At 44.4% G+C, this 21372-nt stretch overlaps 1 protein-coding gene across 2 annotated transcripts in view; it reads right to left on the bottom strand.

The window, feature by feature from the left end:
- Nucleotides 1-21372, bottom strand: part of COLEC12 (collectin subfamily member 12) — a 194998-nt gene that overhangs the window by 12235 nt on the left and 161391 nt on the right. For both annotated transcript variants that reach the window (XM_053902482.1, XM_053902483.1), the window contains 4 exons: nt 14428-14916; nt 13067-13203; nt 11704-11813; nt 3703-3848 (listed from right to left, as the gene is read on the bottom strand). In XM_053902482.1, the coding sequence (XP_053758457.1) occupies nt 3703-3848; nt 11704-11813; nt 13067-13203; nt 14428-14916 (882 nt within the window). The remainder of the gene's footprint in view (nt 1-3702; nt 3849-11703; nt 11814-13066; nt 13204-14427; nt 14917-21372) is intronic.

Raw genomic sequence — 21372 nt, 5'->3', positions numbered from 1 at the left:
CCAGCAGTGCAAAAAGAAAAAGAAAATTTCCTTTTCTCTGCATCCTTGCCAACATCTGTTGTTTCCTGAATTGTTAATTTTAGCTATTCTGACAGGTGTGAGGTGTTGTCTCATTGTGGTTTTGATTCGTATTTCCCTAAGAATGAGTGATGTGGAGCATCTTTTCATGTATCTGTTAGCCATCTGGATGTCTTCTTTGGAGAAGTGTCTATTCATGTCTTTTTCCCATTTCTTCACTGGATTATTTGTTTTTAGGTGTTGAGTTTGATAAGTTCTTTATAGATTTTGGATACTAACCCTTTATCTGATACGTCGTTTGCAAATATCTTCTCCATTCCATCGGTTGCCTCTTCGTTTTGCTGATTGTTTCCTTTGCTGTGCAGAAGCTTTTTATCTTGATGAGGTCCCAATAGTTCATTTTTGCCTTTGTTTCCCTTGCCTCCAGAAACATGTCTCGTAAGAAGTTGCTGCACCCAAGGTCAGAGGTTGTTGCCTATTTTCTCCTCTAGGATTTTGTTGGCTTCCTGTCTTACATTTAGGTCTTTCACCAATTTTGAGTTTATTTTTGTGTATGGTGTAAGAAAGTGGTCCAGGTTCATTCTTCTACATGTCACTATCCAGTTTTCCCAACACCATTTGCTGAAAAGACTGTCTTGATTCCATTGGATATTCTTTCCTGCTTTGTCAAAGATTAGTCGGCCATATGTTTGTGGGTTCATTTCTGGGTTCTACTCTGTCCTATTGATCTATGTGTCTGTTTTTGTGCCAGTACCATACTGTCTTGGTGATTACAGCTTTGTAATACAGCTTGAAGTATGGAATTGTGATCCCTCCAGCTTTTTCTTTTTCAACATTATTTTTTCTGGTTCCGTACAAATTTTAGGATTGTTGTTTCTAGCTCTGTGAAAAATGCTGGTGTTATTTTGATAGGGATTGCTTTGAATGCGTAGATTGTTTTGGGTAGTATCGACTTAACAATAGTTGTTCTTCCAATCCATGAGCATGGAATGTTTTTCCATTTCTTTTTGTCTGCTTTAATTTCTTTCATAAGCTTTCTACCTTGTGTAGGCAGACACACATTGGAAGTCAGACATTCAGGCAATAGTGTTTAAAATATGCAAATATATACAGTCCTGTGGGACCATGAGTATAAGGTCTGCTGGCCACCAGAGCCAGGTGATCTGGAGGTGTACCCTCAGTGGCAGTTGCAAAAATCAAGGCTCTACATGAGTATACAAGCTCCTTTCTGGGAGATACCAGTGGGCTTTCATGAGGCACAGGGAGAGTACAAAGTATCCCCCAGCCTCTGTTCCCTAGGAGCACCTCAGATGTGTGCCAAACCTGATAGGTTCCCTAGCCCACCACACATGTGTAAGAGCTGTCCTGGGTACCTAGCCCACCAGGAGATTCTGGTGCTCTGGAGCACAGCAGAGAGCATGGAGATAGTGACTGCCCTCTGAGGAGAGGTCTCTGGAAATGCTTACAATCAGTCCTTAGATGCGTGCTTAATTATAAGCCTGTGCCTCCAGCTGCAGCCATGATGATAAGCTAACAGGCATCTTTCACAGATAGACTGAGCTTCTGGGACTGTTACCTGTTGCTGTGCTCTGGGGGTGGTCGCTGTTTAACAACTCTTTCTCTGTCGGTATAGTCCTGTGGGACCCATGTCCACTGGTACCAAGTCATGTAGAACTGTCCCCTGGTGGCAGCTGCAAAAATTAGGGCACCAGACAAGGGTCTAAGCTCCTCTTTGGGAGACACCGATGAATCTGAGTGACTCTGAGGGAGAGGGCAAAGACTGAATCCACCAGCCTCTGTTCCTGAAGAACATATGTATAGGCTCCTAGACGTGTGCCAAACCAGAGGCCTGTCCCTTAGGCTCCTGGACAAGCAAATAGGCTTCTTTCATGGAATGACTGAGGGTGTCTTGCAGCCTGCTGTCTGTGCAGTGTCCTGGGGCAGTAGTCTGTCAAGAATGGTCTGATTGCTACAGTCCCATAGAACCCAGGAACCCAAGTCTCCCCGGCCTCCAGAGCTGGGTGATCAAGGGCAGTCCCATGGGGAAAAACCAAGGCACCAGACATTTATCTAGGAGATACTGGTGCCGTGGAGCAAGGCCGAGGGAGAGAGTAAGGATGGTGCCTGTCAGGTCTCAGACAGTATTCCAGCAGGCTCCTAGATACATATGTTAAGTTAGATGCCTGCCCCCAGGCCTATGCTTTAATATAAGCAAATGAGCTTCTTTCATGTAAATTCTGGGTGCAGTTGACTGCCTGTGAGTTGGGCCGTGGGGTGGGTGAGTCCAAGTGTGCAGGCCCTTTAAGACCCCAGTTCTCAGTTTGCTATAGCCTTGTGGGTCTCATGGATGCAAGCCTCTTTGGTTTTCAAAGCTTGAGGTTTTGGGGGCTTGTCTCTCAGGTGCAAGTCTTAAAACTTGGGGTACCGGATGTGGGGTTCTCCTCGGGAAGAAGTTCTGGGTTTTGAGCTCCCCTCTGACCGAGATGTCACTGTGCAGGAGGGTGGGATTTATGGCAAGATTGTGTCTCCGCCTCTCGTACCTGCTTCGATGTGGTTTTTGTTCTTGTTTGCCTCATGTGTAGCAGTTGCTCGGCCAGGCTTTAAGTTTTTTTCGGAGGCAGTTATTCCATATGTAGCTGTAGACTTGGTGTGTTTGTGGGACATGCCATCATGAATTGGAAGGGGCTATTTCTTGTTTAGATATTTGTAGTTGTCCCCTGCCTGTAACTGACCAGGCTGGGAGTTCTTTGTGAGTTTCAAGACCTGTGGCACTGGAGACTAGTGCCTGGTATTCAATAAATGTTGAATGGATGTATGGATAACTTGTGTCCTGGTTACTGTCAATAATGGTTTGAGCAAATGTATTTGAGGTTTTTGTTTACCACCACCGTTTTTATAAAGGCTTTATGAGATATAATTCACGTATAAATTTCACCCATCTAAAGTATACAATTCAGTGGCTTTTAGTATATTCAAAGATGTGTAGAATTTAGAAATATCTAATTTTAGAACATATCATCACCCCCAAAAGAAATCCATACTCATGAGGATTCACTCCTCATTCCCTCCTTCCCCCACCATAAATGTTTAAATCTATGTCTGATGAAGAAAACTAAGACACCCATTCTGAAAAGGGTCATGTATTAAATGAAACTTTAGATAGGTATCTTTTGTAATAAAACAAAAAACAAACAAACAAAAAAAAAACGTATACACAAAAGGCTCTTAGTCTATACCCCGGAAAAGCTTCTAAGCCGATCTCCCTCCATTATCAGGCATAGCATCTGGCTCATAGTAGATGCTCAGTAAATATGCATGGAATTGAATGCTTAGTCACCTAAATTGTCCACGTATGAAACTCTATAAAAACGATGATAACACTGGTACCATATTTATTAACTGACAATATTATGAGATAGTGACCTAGAACAGTTAATCTGATATTTATTTCCTAGAAGTTAGGCACATTTATTAACTTGTTTAAACTCTCATGAAAACCCCACGAAGAGGATACTATTATTATTTCCCTAAGGTTAACAAGCTGCCCCACCGGTAAGAGGCAGAACCACAGGCTGTAGAACCTGACTGCAGAGTCCGCATTCAGAGCCCTTCTACTCCTCACATCTCACCCTTTGACAGAATATAAGCTGTGCAGCTCGCTCTTCAGTCCCCTCCCCTGCTTACCTGTCTCTCTGTCTTTTTCGCAAATGAAGTTATTGATGTCTTCACACTGGAAGTCATTCCACTGCCCAGCATAAATCAGCCCAGCACAGTCTTCTCCTGGCCCATGGCCATGACCCCAGTTATCTGGCTGTCCAGCTTTCCAATTTCTTTTAACAAAACAGAAATGGAGTGTTATTTGCAAGTCATGCAAAAGTTTTTTTTTTTACCCAAGAGCAGCATATAAATATAAAAAATGTAACTGAAGCCATGTCATTTGTCCTGGAATAAAAATACACTGTTTAAAAAGCTGTGCCTGCTCTTAGAATAAAAAGCAGCTGTTTTGCAGAGTGGTGTGTGATGCAGCATCTCCCTGTGGGCTTGTTATCTTTGAATGAAATCAACTCATTGAGCTGCTTCATCACAATGCTGAGGGAGTAAATCCTTCTGCAACAAAGTTAGATGAGTAACTTTCCAGTGTGTACTGGAATGCTGACTTCTGGGCGTGTGTGAATATGTTTGTGTGTGAATATATATGCATGCTGAGGACATGACACACACATACACAGTCTCTCTCACTCTTATGGGAGCCCAGAGGGATCCTTGTGCATCTTGATTCCTTGCCTCTGACAAGTCAAAGCATCACACAGAGAAAGTGAGGGACCGCCAATATACACATTTACGAGAATTTACAATTACAAACCCTTGGTTATGGGTTGTCTGGCTAAGCTGCAGATAGTTGACTGCTTTAGAAAGAAATAGTAATTGAATCTTACTGAAAATGACTCAGACATTTCACTGTCTTTTTGGGGAGGGAAATTCTCAAAAACATATTTTCTTCAGGAGTTCACTGGGGGCTTGTTAACTTGGATGCCGCAGCTTAAAATACCACTTTGTCAGAGTTCACTGTTCTTGATTGTCTTTCTGTGCAATAAATTAGTTGTACTTCCAGGACTCAAAACTTGAAAGCTCAATTTTCTCTAAGAAGCAGGTTCTTGCACAGAAATTTGTGGTTACTGCCTGAGAAGACAAGCTTGCCTTGCGTGGAGGGTCTAAAAAAACATGTGCAGCAGAAGGCTCTTCCCATAAATGATGACTCACTACCCCATCAGCCATGGGGTGTCCTAGGGTAATCTGAGGATAGAGCCCATATTGCTCTACATCTTTTCACAATAGGATCAGTAAGACTAGAGGGTAGTGGGAAATGACAGGTGAAATTTACAATTAAAAGGTGGGGAAACAAGGCAGAATTGACTCCCCACACCATATAATTCATATATATGTAAATGTATATAATATATAATATAAATATATGTAAAAAATATATATGTACACAGATATATATATGGATCCATATATATATATATATATATATGGATTTTTAAAAAATGTAAAGTGACCTCACTTAAATAAATCTAGTGATAAACAGATAATTTAGACAAAACCATCAACTAAAAAGAATAAAAATGGGATGATACTTAGGAGGGAGTGTTAGAAATATTCATTCACACATTCACTCAACAGATATCCAGACAGTACCTACTATGTGCCCGGGATGATGCTACATGATGGCAGCACAGCATGTGGGTTAGGGTTGGGTTAGGGTTAGGGAGAATTCCCTCCCTCGGAGAACTTATGTAATAGGCAACAAACAAGTGAATTAAAAATCTCAGACTGCCGTGGTGACCGGGCCAAAGACAGATGAAGTTAGAAGGAAAAATAGTTTACTTTCACGTCTGCTTTTTTTGTATATTTCCATCCACCCTGTAGGACCCTTCAGCAATGTCAACAATGCCTGAGCAGTTTGATCCTGTTGGTGTACATTTGGTTAATTTCTGTCAGTAACATGAAGGGGTTTTATTCCAATTTTGTTTATAGAATTTGAGGTCTGTAATTCCTGAATGTATAATGATGGGACATTTGATATTCTTTATCTCAGTTAATTGGGAAGTTGTATAAATAGGAGTTCTGAAAGAAGACCTGCTTAGTATTTTTCCCTTGCATTTACTTCAAGTTAAATAGATAAAAGGGATTTATAGACTAGACCAAAAGATAAGTTAAAGATAAGAGACAGCCTTTATCAGGGTGCCTGGGTGGCGCAGTTGGTTGAGCCTCTGACTCTTGATCTTGGCTCAGGTCATGATCTCATGGTTTGGTTCCTGAGTTCAAGCCCCACATCAGGCTCTGTGCCGATGGTGCCTGATTGGGATGCCCTCTCTCCTCTCTGCCCCTCCCCCGCTTGTGTGCTCGCTCACACTCTCTCTCAAAATAAACTTAAAAAAAATACAAAAAAGAGATAACCTTTATCACCATTCTCCATTATTTTTTAAGTCATTGGAATTCTCTGCATATGGTACTCAAGTTTTTCCTTTGGGACTAGAAGTAGGATGCAGTTCTGTGGGTATGAGTGTGTGACTTAGGTGATACTAGTGTGGATGGGCGGTGGGGTAACCTGAAGCCAGGCTCCAGGGGGCAATTTGTCTTGCACCCAGTCTCAAAACATATCTTTGGAAAAGCCAAAATCACATGGAGTGATTTGTAGCAAAACCCCCGAGCCTGCATACTTGTTATTAAACAGAATAGAACATGTCAGATAAAGAGAGTGTATATAGTTTAGAGAAGAATTTCAGGTTACACCGCGCCTTAACTTCCTTTACAGGTAGATTCTGGAAAGAAGATGGCTGAAGCATGGGCCCCAAATCCCTGAATCCCATATTATAACACATATCCCAACACACATTTGTACCTGGACAGCATTCTCTAAGTACTCCAGGGACCTTGGAAGCACTTGGACTCACTGCTCTTGTCAGCTGGAAACACACAAGCACACCAGCTAGTGGGTGTGAACTCCCTCACCCAGGGTTTTGGTTTTTCCTAATGGTGGCAGAGCACAAAGTCTCAATCTTGGGAATAGCCCCTTCCAACCTCACGACTTAGTACTTTCTCATCAACCACAAGACTGGCTGAGGCCTCATGGCCAAGAAACTTCTGCTGGTAAGAGCCTGGCCTCAAAACAGGAAAATCTTAGTAGTGAGAAGTATTACTTTGCTGTAGAATGTTCTCCCGATACCAGGGTCTATATAGGTTTCTCTCTGGTGGCCTGAGCCAATGCCACTCTGACAGAAACATGAAGCGTCAACCAGAGTGAGTTTTTAGTGAATTAGATGACTCTGAAGGTTCCCTTCTGGTCTCCACCATTCTATGGCTCTACAGTCTAAAAACACAATACGTAATATTATAACGGAACAGTCTACATGGACAGAGGCAACCCAGGTTTTATCTTTGCAATGCAGAGATGAGAGTGTTACACATAACAGCATATTCCCACCAAATGAGGTTCTGCTCAGGGGACTAAGAAGTGGACAAGAGGAATAGAGGAACTTCAAGTGTGTTTTGGGAAACCCTCAGGAAGATACATCTTTGGTGATCTAAGTAAGGTGGGCAACAGCAAGCAGAGTGGGCTGGAAAAGGCCTTACAAGGCTCCCTTTCGGTTGTGCTCTGGGCCAAGTCAGTGGGCAGAGCCTACATGCCACTTGTGTCTGATTCCTGCACTCGTACCAGGCAGCCTCTGTAAACAGTGATGATCTCTGCCAAACAACGTACTTGCATGTATTACATCCAGAGTAGAAAGATCAGCTTTGATGTGTTCCTAGGCTCACTGATCCTTTCTTTCATGTGTCTGTGTTCTGTTTCACTGCTTTCCAGTCATTATTGTTTCCTTCCTTCTACTTATTTTGGGATTGACTTGCTTTTCTTCTACCCACATAAAGTGGAAGCTTAGATCATGGATTTTCAAATTAAAAACTTTTTTCAAGGGCTGCTGGGTGGCTCAGTTGATTATGACCTGGCTCAGCTCAGGTCATGATCTCACGGTTGGTGAGTTTGAGCCCCACATCAGGCTGTCTGCTTTCAGAGCAGACCCCGCTTTGGATCCTGTCTCCCTCTCTCTGCTCCAACACAGTTCACGCACATGCTCCTTCTCTCTCAAAAATAAACATTAAAAAAAATAAAAAACTTTTTAAAAAAACATAAGTACTTTAGAGGAGTCTAAACACTGTTTTAACTGTATAAACTTTGATATGTTATATTTTCATTTTCTTTGAAACATTTGCAAGTTTCCTCTCTGATTTCTTCTTTGATCCATGGGTTATTAAGATGTGTGTTCTTTAATTTACAAATATTTGACAATATTGCAGATATCTTTTTTGTTGTGATTTCTAATTTAATTTTGGTCAGAGAACATACTCTGTATAATTTCAGTTCTTTTTAAATTTATTGAGACTTGTGTGATGGCCCAGCATATAGTTTATCTTGGTGAATGTACCGAATGTGCTTGAGAAGAGTGCATTTACAGCTCTTGGGTGAAACAGTCCATAAACATCAATTAAGTCAAGTTAGTTAACAGTGTCCATCGTATCCCTACTGATTTTTCTACTTATTTGCTCTATCAATTACTATAAGGAGAATGTTGAAATCTCCTTTGAAGCCCCACTCTTTGCTGTGTCCACATTTAGGGTTGGTGTGTCTATTTTCTTGATTGGGACATGGTCCTGGAAATCAGACTTTTTTTTACATGAGCAGCAGCATGTCTCACTCACTGTTGCCTCTGTACTCTGGAAAAGATCCTCTAGGCCAGCACAGAGGCTGGCTCACAGTGGACTCACCAGGATAATTCACTGAATGTTGACATAGGACTATGGGCCCCTGGATTCCAATCTCCAGTCAGGGTTTGATGCTGGCCAGGAAAGAAGTTTTCACAGTTCTGTGGTGAAATGAAAAGGACAACTGTGTGTGTGTGTGTGTGTGTGTGTGTGTGTGTGTGAGAGAGAGAGAGAGAGAGACATGGCCAAGTGTCTTCTTGGAAAGGACTATAGACTTGGTTTTTTAATACCAAGATTTGTTGATATGCAATTTTTAAAAAACATGTCCTTAAGTGGCAAATAAAATGTTGGCAACGTATTTCAGCCCTCCATTCTTTCCCTTGGAATTATATATGAGTGTGGACCCAAAGCATCTGGGAAACTGTCCTGGGCAGCATCCTGAGCCACCACAGATTGAGGCAGGTCGTATCTTTTATTAGAAATAAATCTTAATGCAGGTGTGTGTATGACCCAACCCTTTGGCATCTAGCATCCATTCCATGTTATTACCCTTGCTTTTTGTCTGTTTTTTTTTTTCCAGCAGTCTTTGTCAACTAGGTCTCAGCATAAAAATGGAGGTGGGGGGGGGGGTAGGCAACAGGCAGGGAGAACCTTTTATCTCTTGTCTATTTCCACTTCAACAGTACCACAAACACCTGAAACAATTTCAAAAGGGCTGTGAGAGTGAGGGTGTGGGTGGGTGTGAAGCTGTGTGTGTTGGAGGAAAATGGTAAGAGGACATCTAGGAAACATGATCGATTCTTCTGCAGCCTGGGCAAGGCACAAGGTTGTGCCTTCACAACCTTGGTATGGGATCTGAGTGAGATAACTATGTGTGGCATCTGAGTAAGGATACGGTAAAATACATAAATGCTAGGTAGTGTTATTCTGCAATTACTGACTGGTATGAAGATAGTTGGAATTATGACAATAATAGTGATAATACTGATACTAGTAGGTGACATTTCTTGAGTACTTCCCATGAACCAAGCACTGAACTAAATGCTTTATATACATAATCTCATTTAATTTTCACAATGCCAACATAGGTCCTTCTGTAATACTCACTGCCAGGTGAAGACGTGAGATTTCACATGGTGGAGTAACTGGCAGCTACGAATGCCACGTCAAACCCTGGAACCCAGACCTCACTGCATTGGCTCTTTTTCTAGTTTGAGCAGTGTTTATTATTCTATGTCAAATTAAATTAGCCTTCCATTATTGAGGCCTCATAATATGTCTGCCTAATTTATTCTTGCTTTTAAAACTTGATCCTGGGGACTTTTCACATACTACATATGTGTTCCTCTGGGTGGAAAACGAGAAGTGCAGTGTGTGCTGTGGTTAGGGTCAGAAGCCAAGGCTCTCAGGAGGCTCCAGGGTGGCTGTGGCTGGGGAGGAGTTCCCAGCAAGGCGTCTGATCATCTAATCCCTCTCAGGTCCCAGGTACTGACACTGGTGCTCTCCTCCCCGTCACCAAATTCCTGCTGGAGCCCAGGGAAGAGGAGAAAAGTTCTCCTTTGGGAGAGTTGGCGCAGACAATAATGCTTCAGCTCAATCCATCCCATATGGGCCAATCTAGTTTTTTTCTTGGAGGAAGGCTTAAGATTGAATTTCTCAGTGAGTCTAACCCAGACCTTTTATGCACTTATAGCTGTGAGGAAAGTGGAGAAGGCTGATTTTTTTAAAGCTTGCCCCACCCTTTGTAATGTTTATTTATTTTTGAGAGAGAGAGAGTGTGAGCAGGGGAGGGACAGAGAGAGAGGGAGACACAGAATCTGAAGCAGGCTCCAGGCTCCAAGCTGTCAGCACAGGGCTCAATGTGGGGCTCAAACTCACGAACCCCAAGATCATGACCTGAGCTGAGGTCAGATGCTTAACTGACTGAGCCACCCAGGCGCCCCTAACTTTGCCCACCCTTAAAAAAAAACAAAAGATCCTGGCACTCCTGTCTGTTGAAGACAAGATTTATGCTTTATCCTCTAAAGGGAGATGCCTTCCATCTCCACCGCCAACCCTCCCAACTGTTTCGCGTCTCCTGAGTACATCTCTGCCACGCTGGGTGCTCAGGGTGGGCTGTCAGCCAATTCCCCGAGCGCCAGGGTGTGGCATAGCTTCCTCTCCCCCAAGGACAGGTGCAGAGGGAGCCGACAGGATATCTGTCAGGCCAGCAGGCAGAAAGCCAATTGCCCTGTGGGCACTGTGAGGCTCGCCTTTGGAGCAGACCTAAAACCTTCTCATGTTCCATTTTGATGTTTGGTCACTGTTTTGTAAAGAAATGGCCTTACTCAGGTTTCTACCTATATCCTCTAATCCTGGTCCCATGGAAGATTTAAAAGTACAAAGCTAAGCTGCCTGTCTGTCTACCTGTGCACAGGCACACAGAAACATTTTAAAAACTCTCACTGGCTTCTCCACCGCCTCTGGCCCCTGCTTCTCCTCCTTGACAGCTACAGGCTCGGCCTCAATACCTCCGACACCATCTTAGTCCTGAAACACCTCACTGTCTCCTTCCTGGGTGCCATGGTCACTGCTGTCTCCAAACCACGCCTGCTTGAGCCTCTGCAGGTCTGCCTTCTCTTCTCCAGCACAGGAAAGGTTGGTTATTCGGAAGTGAGTTTGCATAAATTCTGCTCCATGTGGTGCAGCTTGTTGCCTATTTTCACATCCATTAGAGGCAAGACAGGAGTTGGAAGAAGCGAAATTCAGATTGGTACAATTCAGCCACCATATGACCCTTGGGCAGGATTAGGGAAGGAGCTGACATTACAGCCCGGGATTGAATTAGGGGCACAGAAGTCCCCATGAGCCTGGGAGTCTGAGCAGGTTTTATAAAGGGCTTCCATTCTTTGTCGTTGCCTTTACAGAACTCAGGTCACACTGGACTTACAACACACACCTTTGTTCACGGTGCACCTGTCATAAACTTGTAGTTCATAATCATACTCTGGCCAGAAGCCCCGCTGGGGTCAGGGGCAGTGATGGTGTTATCCTCAAGGGAACTCCCAGCTCTTGTCAGGAACAGGGCTGGGGCAAGTTCTGATCGTGCCTGAAGTAGTCTGGGCTTCCTTATCCTTCAGAGCACCATTTAAGGAGAACACCTCAGTCCAAGTCCCATACTGTGAGCTTTTATGAGTCTCTGATTTTTTTTCCCCCATATAAATGAAAAAAATTCACTCCATGAAAAGAAAAAGGAACCTTATGTTATAGCACAGTGATTCTCAAGCACACGTGGAAAGACACAACACTTGTACCAGAAGCCTCAGTGTGAGGGGCATCTGGGGCATCGGTGGTTAAAGAAGAAACTACAGGGGGTCAGGCAAAAGGTGAAAAACAAGAGCATCCCAAGTCTTCCCAGGGATCTGGAAGGCTCTGAGCACTCACTTGTACTCCGGAGACGTCCCATCCAGCCACTTCCATTCATTTTCATGCTCCGAATCTGTGAGGCCGATCCAGTGGCTGTCTCTTCCTACTATCTGCTTTTTTATCCATTGCTGAAAAACAAAACAGTGACAATGTGTTATTATTTTGGGGTCACACATACCTGGGGGAATTCCCCTGTCCCCTGCGGCATTTGGGGGAAAAAAGGACATTTAAAAGAGGATGTTTGTTAGAGCACATACATGCTTCTGCTCTTTTTTACTGCACCTGTTTTGTTTTGCAGTGTTTTGGGGCTTTGACACTTTCTCCTCTTATAAGTTTGTAAGTAACGTTTATGGGACGCTTTTCCTCTTGTAAATCACCCAGACAACTCAATGAATCCCACCAGGCTCCATCCCTCTCCATCAGCCGTCGCTCCCATGTTCTAATACTACTAACAACCGTGGCATTATTGAGCTCTTCCTTTGGCCACGTCCCACGTCCAGTGTGTCACATGCCACATGTCTTTAAGCCTTCACAGCAACCTATGTAACCAAGATAGTAAGTGGCTGGGCTGAGATTACACCCAAGTCTACACAGTCTAAAGCCCAGGCACCTGACTGGATGCTCATTCCTGGCCAGTTATTGCAGGAAACATCTGTTTTCAGGGTTGTGTCTGCTGGAGGTACTTAGGGAAAAGGAAGGAGGCCATTGGAACAGTGTGGCACCAAAGCCCATTGGCATGGTTGCTAGAGGGACCTCAGTTTCAGTCTCAGCTCTGCATTACTTTTTAATCCCATAAATAAAGCCATTGAACCTTGTGGGGCCTCAGTTTTCTTATCTGTAAAAAGGGGATAATAATACCCCTAGGTTCTAAGGTTGTTGTGAGGTGTAAAGGAGAAATGCCTTGTACCGTGCCTGGCACACAGTAGGGGCCTAGGGAGTAGTCAACATCGTTATGTATGGGCTCTACCCCGTGGTCTTCTCTGCTCTTCCTGACCCTGCTGAAGCCACAGATCTGGTCCCTTGCACCCACCCCTACAGTGTTCATGCCCCTTTGTTTCTCTCTCCACAGGTGTTTGATGCCAGCCTGCAGGCTTCTTTTCCACATTACGGCTCTTTTGACAGCCACCAGAGGCGGGGTTTGGGGGGAGCCACAGATCTCCGGCTTAATAACGCAGTATCTTCCAGGTAAGAAGCAAGAGGACAGAATTCCCGTGCCATGAATGCTTCTTGTCACTGGATAAAGCCCAAATCTCCAGAATGCGGCCTTCTGTGTTTATGTGACTATAGATTCTTGATATCTTCGAATCCCCAGTAAGCATGCAATTTCCAGATGTAAACTATCCTTAAATTATAGTTTTCTCCAAGTATGCTGCAAACATACCTGTTCCTCTCTTGTGTTTATGAAAACAAGATGTGAAGACTTGTCTTCACAGAAAAGTTTTGCATCCTCGAAAATGTCTTTCTCAACCGAAAAATAGTAGCATTTGTCTGTGAAGTTCTTCCAGTGAGGTGGGCAGCCTAGGAATGCAAATGTTTAAGATTATTAATTAGGGGCGCCTGGGTGGCTCAGTCAGTTAAGTGGCCAATTTCAGCTTGGGTCATGACCTTGCAGGTCCTGAGTTCAAGCCCCGCTTTGGGCTCTGTGCTGACAGCTCAGAGCCTGGAGCCTGCTTTGGATTCTGTGTCTCCCTCCCCCTCTGCCCCTCCCTGGCTCATGCTCTGTCTCTGTCTCTCAAAAAATGAATGAACATTAAAAAAAAATTTAAAAAATATTAATGAAAACACAAACACACACACGAAGCGCTATGCCTTTCTTCAGTTATATGTCAGAGGCCATGGCTTTGGCCTCACTTCCCTCACAGGCCAGGAGTGAGCAGTTCCAGCGTCTGTGTGTAAGCCTGTGACTGCCCTTGACAGACACCTTGGGAGCTAAGACTGGTCCAGGAGGGCAGGCCACAGAGCACACAGTAGTCAAAACTACGTAGCCTGGAAAATCATTTTTGCTGGGTCTTAGTTCCTCTGTGTCTGGATTAGTATTTATAGTGACAGAAACAACAACAAAAGGCAATGCAGATGCAGATGTTCCACATCAGTCTGGAGTCACATGGAACTAATCAGTAACTAGATGGGAGCACCCAGAACCAAAGCTGGGCTCGTGGAGCTACAAGGATGACCAGAGTCGTGCTTAAGGAAATCAGGTGGAACTGGGTGTGATTCAAAGGAGAGAAAAACAGGCTTGGTTGATAACCAAACACTGAGGGTTTTGCCAAGTTATCAAAATTTAGTAAGCAAATTTAAGAATTATAAAAAACTAGAAGCACCATAACACCTTCTCGAAACAATGAAATCTGGGCTTTAGTAACAAAATTCCATCTACATAGTTACTGAGGGATGTCTGTCCCCCAGATTGAAGGGCATAAAATGAGAACAAAATGGGTGGGGGGTAGCCAGCCTCAGACTGTCACAAAGGAAATGTCTGGGGACGCATTTGTCCGAGGGCTTGACTTAGCTACACAAACAAGTGCTAGAGAATCTGATAGTGTTTAGAGAGAAACACATGTGCCTGAGTGACACTGCCTGGTGCAGAGGCCTGTGAGAGCAACGGGGTCCATGCCTGCCCACGTGGTGCCTTCAATGCCAAGAGAAGTGGGGTGTGGGTGGCATATGGGCTGCATGCTGGGGGCTGGGCACAACCCCACACAGTGCCCTTGACCCTGGTTGTGAGGGAGGGCTCAGACTTACCATTGGCCTCAGGTGCAGAGGTTGGCTCATTCTGTAGGGCCAGGGGCATCGCTGCCCCTGATGGGCCTGGGGGGCCAGGGGGGCCCTTCGGGCCTGGCATGCCTGGCACCCCAGGCAAGCCTGGCAGCCCCCGAGGTCCAGGCACCCCCGGCTCTCCCACGGTGCCCTGCAATCCCTGGAAGCCAGGAGGGCCCTGAGGGCCAGGAAGTCCATCCTTGCCTGGTGGGCCTGCGGGGCCTGGGTCTCCACTGGGGCCCTGAGGGCCAGGCTTCCCAGGGGATCCACGGGAGCCTTTGGGGCCCTGCAAGCCTTTGGAGCCTTTGCCGCCACGCTCTCCAGGGGGGCCAACTGGCCCAATTGGGCCCCTCTCACCAGCGGGGCCGGGTGGACCAGGCTCTCCCTTCTCTCCTTTTTGTCCTTTGTTGCCAGTGGGACCAGGGGGTCCCTGCTGTCCTCTGTCGCCTTTTGGACCCCTGGGGCCAGGAGGACCTAAAACATAAAAAAAATGTACATGGCATGAACAAAAATCCATTGTGAGTGATAGTGAAGAATTTATCTTATAAAATATCTAATTAAAAAAAATCTAGACATATAAAATATATTCATTAAAGGACTGCTTGTTTCACTATACTGTTGTCGATGGTATTTTTTTTCAAACAAAAAGGTTTCTTAACTAAGCTCACCCTTTCTGCTCCAAGCATTTAGAATATATTTTTTTTTAATGTTTTTTTTTTTTCCCCTGTTTTTGAGAGAGAGCAAGCAAGCGCACAGGGGAGGGGCAGAGAGACAGGGAGAGAGAGAATCCCAAGCAAGCTCCATGCTGTCAGCCCAGAGCCCGACGCGGGGCTCAAACCCATGAACCATGAGATCATGACCTGAGCTAAAGTCGGATGCCCGACCGACTGAGTCACCCAAGCGCCCTGCATTTAGAATATATCTTAATGGCACACAACCCTCCGGTATCCACTGATGTTTTAGGGGGAGGGACAGCTTCACGCCAACAACCACAGCAGTGACTCACACCATTCACCTGGGCTCCCTTAATCATCTGGGACTGTTCCATCACCAGGAGAAAAGCAGTGCAAGTTGGGATGGGGATTCTCTCCTACTATTTCCTCTTCTTTTCATAGAGTGAATGAAATATCCCATCCAATGTTGAGAAGCACCATTCTGCTAATTCATCCTCACCAAGTGGCAGCCTCTCCTCTGACACCTCACTCCCGCCCTCCTGGCCCCTCTGCCAGTGCTGCAGGGATGCTGCTGCCCTTGAGGCTGAGCCTTGCTCACCTGTGGAACAGCTCAGAGGGTCTCTGGGGGAAAGTGTTCTACGAGCTGGGCTAAGTGTCATTTTCCCCAGTTTGTTAGTCTAATGCAAATAGGGCTGTGGGCTACGGAAAAAAATAGGCGACCATCTAATTGGGCAAGGGAGAGGAAAAACAACATTTTTCCCCCAAAGGAAGAAGGCAAATACCTGCTCATCCCTTGTCATCCTAGAGATGCTCACACAACCTGGGATTGTTTTGTTTTCTGTAAATTCTTAGAGGTGACGGGGAACTGCACACAAACATACCACAACCAGGATTTATATGGTGACTTGACAGTTTTTGAGCTAGTTTCACATACATTATGTTATCTGAACTGTATCTATGAGATTCTATTCCCAGAGTACATTTGAGGACGTGTAGGGCCAGAGACACCAAGCTCTTATTCCATGCTAGCTCCTTAAGACAGATCTATCCAGGAGAATGAGACATGAACAGTTACAGTCTAGTGGTGGAGCTGGAATGGTAATTCCTGTCTTCTCGTTGCAATGACTGTATCTAGGAGGACACTATTCTCAAATATTCTACTCCCCGGAACTTTTGAGTGTCTGAGATCTCATTGTTCTCTATGTGAATAAGTAAAGGAGATCCACACTCGCTCTTTCCATAGAAGTGGAAAGCCTTTCAGGCTGGATGGGCAGAAGTGCTGGGGAGAGGGAGAGTAGATAGGCCTCCCACCCTATGTTTTTCTTGATCCCCTTACCCCACTCCTCCCCCACCAGCTCATCAGGACAGAACACTGAAGCAGGCCTTCCTGCCTCAATGGGGAGGGGGCGTCTCTCTGCCCCACTCCCCTCTCTAGGTCTTGATGGATGTCCACTGTACCCTCATATTATCCATGGCCCTAACTAGCCCACCCATCTCTGTTCTCCCGTAGCAAGAACCTTGGCTCTGGACTCAGCTTTCCTCATTTAAGGTACTCATGATGTTGCCCTGGATTGACTGGCAGACCTACTACCAAGCTGTAAGAGAGTTCATGCTAATGGTTAGGACTAGCTTCAGTGTGTTTTTTTTGAGAACCCTTTCTAGGGGTCTTTCTCATCTGCTTGAGAAGACTTTGTAATGAAGAATTTTCTCTCCGAACCCAACTCACTGACTTTTGCCCACCAGCTCCTATTGGCTGCTCTCCATCACTAGTTCTCCTGGCCCTTATTTCCATCTCATAGTTGGACCGTCCATTATCTCTGGGATGTCCTGCCAGCACCTCCAACCTGACATATCTAAAACTGACCTTATCACCTCTTTATTGTTTATGCCCTTCTTCCATCATCCCTCATCCTACATCATCACAACCACCTCTTCCCTCTGTCCTTCATCATGACCCAGTGTGGGGGTTCTCTTTTTGGCAGATTTTTATAGTATCCTCTATAGTAACTGCTCTTCCTACCTTTGATTCCTCTCCATTCATTCCACTCTGTATCTTGCCCACATTTGTCCCACAGCTCTGATCTCCACTTGCCCTAAAATATTTTGTCCCCACTACCCGGTCATGTGGTATTAAATCAGGGTTTTCATGACCTGGTCTAACATGTCTTTAGTCCATCCTCCTCTGCACTTCTGCATATCTCTTCTCTTAAAATTGCCTCTGCTCATATCCATCTGGAGAACTGTCATCCACCTACCACGTAATCCTCCCAGGTGGAAGTTTTTCCTCTTTCTCTAATCTTTTAGTACTTGTTTGTTCTTTGAGAACACTTTTCCATCTAGCAGCTAGCAGTGTCTGGTGTATAGTCCTTATTCAGACAGTGTTTATCAAACCAATGTGCATCACAGATCTAAATGCCTAGCATGCTGATGCCAATAGTTTGGGCCCCAGGAGAGACCAGAAGGGAGAGATTTTGGGGGGAGCAGCGATTTGCTTGGTGCCCCTTACCTTTCTAAGAAGTAAAGCTCCACTCAGTCTATGTATCAGGATGCTCCTGGCTGCTGCTACGGAATGGTCCTGGGGAGATCTTTCTTGACTCTACACACATTTAAGAATTGATCCAGTAGTCTCTTCATCTGCAATCTGAGGTGTTTTTTTTTTTTTCTTTTTAAGCTGAGGAGGCTCTTGGAATGTATTAGTAAAGATAGAGAAAGTGGATTTTCATTGTCAAATCGATCTTCTGTAAAAAAGTATCTTAGTTCCTTTGTGTGGTTGAGAAATAGTGCCCTAGAGATTAATAGTGGGGATGGTGGTGTGTGCATTCATTCCTCCATAATGGATGTAGTATTATGGAAGGTTCTAGCGGAACAATACTGACAAATAGGCCAAGACAACAACAACAAAATTCTAATTTAGTTAGAATAATAGCAAAAATAAAAGTAGCTTTTCTTCCCACCTGTTTCTTTTTATGGTCTATGTTTAGACTTTAGAAATCCAAATAATGAAGAGGTTTTTGGGGGGGGGGGGAAATTCAAGTGCTTTAGACTCTTTGTTCTCCTTATTCTCCTTATTTTGTATTCCTTATTCTCCTTATGGGTTTTGCCAACAATCAGTGTTTCTCAATCACTCACAACTGGGTTTGGTACTATACTTGCAGGTTATGGGAAATGGGTTTACCCATGCCCATGGAATAGTGACTGTTCTGGGACTTGTCTTCCTGACATGACAGGGAGTTATATTTCTTCCAGAACACCTTCCTCTTGTTTCTAACAGAACTCCGAAGACACACAACTCTCTACTCCTCTCCGGGTATGAATCCGAGACCTTCCTTACGTAGGATGACAGCTTTTCATTAATCTTATTTCTCTCTGAGGTTGGGTGGGTTTATTATGGTGTTTAGCTATTTCCCTCTGAACTGAAGTGCTTCTCAGATGTCCCCACTCACTCCACACAAAAGTTGTGGCTTATTTTAAGAATGGCATCAAACATGGATCCCATAGTCAGTGCAAAATATCAGCAGGTGCTAACTTCCAGATCTTGGGAAGGAAGGGAAAAGATGTCAATATGCAAGGTTTTGCCTCTGATATAAAGGTCGAAAATCTCTTTTTTAAAAATATTTATTTTTGAGAGAGACAGAGCATGAATGGGGGAGGGACAGAGAGAGAGAGGAAGCCACAGAATCCGAAACAGGCTCCAGGCTCCGAGCTGTCAGCAAAGAGTCTGACATGGGGCTTGAACCCATGAACCTTGAGATCATGACCTGAGCTAAAGTCGGATGCTCAACCACCTGAAGCACCCAGGCACCTCCAAATTTTTTAATTTTATTTTTAATTTATTTGAGAGAGAGAGTGGGGGAGGGGCAGAGAGAGAGGGAGAGAGAGGCCCAAGCAGGCTCCATGCTGTCAGCACAGAGCCTGATGTGGAGCTTGACTTCATGAAACCGTGAGAACATGACCTGAGCCAAGATCAAGAGTTGGATGCTTAACTGAGCCACCTAGGCACCTTGAAAATCTTATTTGTGATGCATTTCCCAGCTGGATTAGAATGAAAACTGAATTTTTTACAGGAATTGCTACATCTCTCTTAATAAGACAAGGTTGAATATCAATGACTGTGGATAAACTCCTGACAAGCACAGGGTTATCGATTTCTTCATCCATGGCTGCCCCAGCCTTGGGAGAAAACCATCATGACACTAGAGCAGGAAGCTGGCACTCTACCTTCCAATGCTGAGCTAAGTAAAAATGTACTCTATGTGTCCCATATGTAAGAGGATTCATTCATATACTTAAGTATTCAGTAAGACCGTACTTTGCTCACTAAGAACTAGAAATTTACAACTTGTTTCTTTTTAAAAATTACTGAGGAAAAAAAGCTAAAACCACTGGCCACCTGTAAAATAGCCATACTGGCTACCCGTAAAAAATAGATTATTAATTCCAGGGGTATATCTTCTTCTAGGACCTGGGATACTAGCATCAAATATTAATATCTGGACGATCCCAAGCTTTTAGGTCTTACTTGAATCTTTAATTGGGCAGCTGCTGAAATGAAAAGAAGATGAAATAAAAGACAAGTCACCCCTAGTGCCTTAAAACCGCAACAGTGAGATAAATGACCCAGGATTATTTATGAGCTTGGGCAGTAACAACTTGTGTTCAGAGTCGAGAATGTGGTAAATGCTACATATGGAGGCAGATGTGATGTCCCCCTTCAGAAGCAAATTTGAAATTTGCTTTCAAGACCAAGTGAGTGGCTCCCTGGCTCAAGATTCTGAAATGCCAGAATACCCAGGTTGCTGGTAAAGCCATTGCAAGCTCCAGAAATGCCTGAATATGACCTAGACCAGATCTTTGAGCAGCCTGTGTTTTACTGCCAGCAAAACATCCTCCCTGTTCCCCACCCTCCAGAATTGGGAGCCTTGAACACCTGAATCCTCTAAACAGTTTAAATTTTTTTTTTTTAATGTTTATTCATTTTTGAGACAGAGAGAGACAGAGCATGAACGGGGGAGGGTCAGAGAGAGGGAGACACAGACTCTGAAACAGGTTCCAGGCTCTGAGCTGTCAGCATAGAGCCCGACGCGGGGCTCGAACTCACAGACCGCGAGATCATGACCTGAGCCGAAGTCGGCCGCTCAACCGACTGAGCCACCCAGGCGCCCCAAAACAGTTTAAAGAAGACAGAGTAAATTTACATCACTTTGCTGTTTCTGGTTTGGAAACCAAACTGCAGGCCCTGAGGAGGACCAGCCCTGTGTCCTACCCCTGAAAGAAGTTTCCAATTTGTTTTCCAATAAAGCAGAAAGTAGAGAAACCACTTCAATTCTTACTGCCCTGCAAGATTTTGGAGACTTCATTTTAGAACCTCTAGTGGTAAGGTTAGAAGATAGAGAAAACTAGTCGTATAATCTGAGACATTTTTTCTTCTCATTTTTTTTAAAATATGAAATTTATTTTCCAGTTGGTTTCCATACAACACCCAGTGCTCATCCCAATAGGTGCCCTCCTCAATGCCCATCACCCACTTTCCCCCACCCCCCATCAACCCTCAGTTTGTTCTCACTGACGTGCTTTAAAAGTACTTGTTTGAGGAAATTTAAAAGATATTATTTGGCAATAATTTTGAAAAATAATTTGATTCTTAACCTCATGTTTAAGACAGGCTTCTGGAAAGCCACGGAAGCTCCCTCTCCACAAATATACCCTTGTCCACAGGGTATATTTAAACCACCATTTCTCACCAACTGGCCACAGTTCTGTTTCTATGCCCTCAAATGCCTGCTCTCAAAGGTCCTCAGACAAGCAGTCTTCTTTGAGGAAGCATGACAAGAATGGCAGTTGGCAATGAGAGAAATTGAGGCCTCCTGCCTGATCCATTCAGCCTTCCTACGTATCTGTCAAGGTCCAGCTCAAATGTCAATCTCTTACACCTCAACCGACTGTTCTCCTGAAAACAAACACTTCCACATTTCAACTTCCCAAACATGCCATCTTTTCTCTTACATCGTTGCATACCAGCAGGGGCTCATGTGGAAGCATCAGTTTGGGAATTAGATCCAGGGTTAGTACTCTCTGACATTACTAGCTCCTTGACCTTGGATAAGTTACTCAGGCTCTGTGCCATGGTTCCCAGCCCTGCAAATGCGAAATGCTGGTAATTCCTACCTTAAAGAGATGGAACAAGGAAAACAGACAAATTAACCAAGTGCTTAGCAGTATGACTGGCACACTGCAGACAATGGACTGGAAAGTGAGT

The sequence above is a fragment of the Panthera pardus genome, unplaced genomic scaffold (genome assembly GCF_024362965.1).
Source record: "Panthera pardus isolate Hobbes unplaced genomic scaffold, ASM2436296v1 HiC_scaffold_15, whole genome shotgun sequence".
Classification (NCBI taxonomy): domain Eukaryota; kingdom Metazoa; phylum Chordata; class Mammalia; order Carnivora; family Felidae; genus Panthera; species Panthera pardus.
This window is presented reverse-complemented; position numbering and strand designations above follow the sequence as displayed.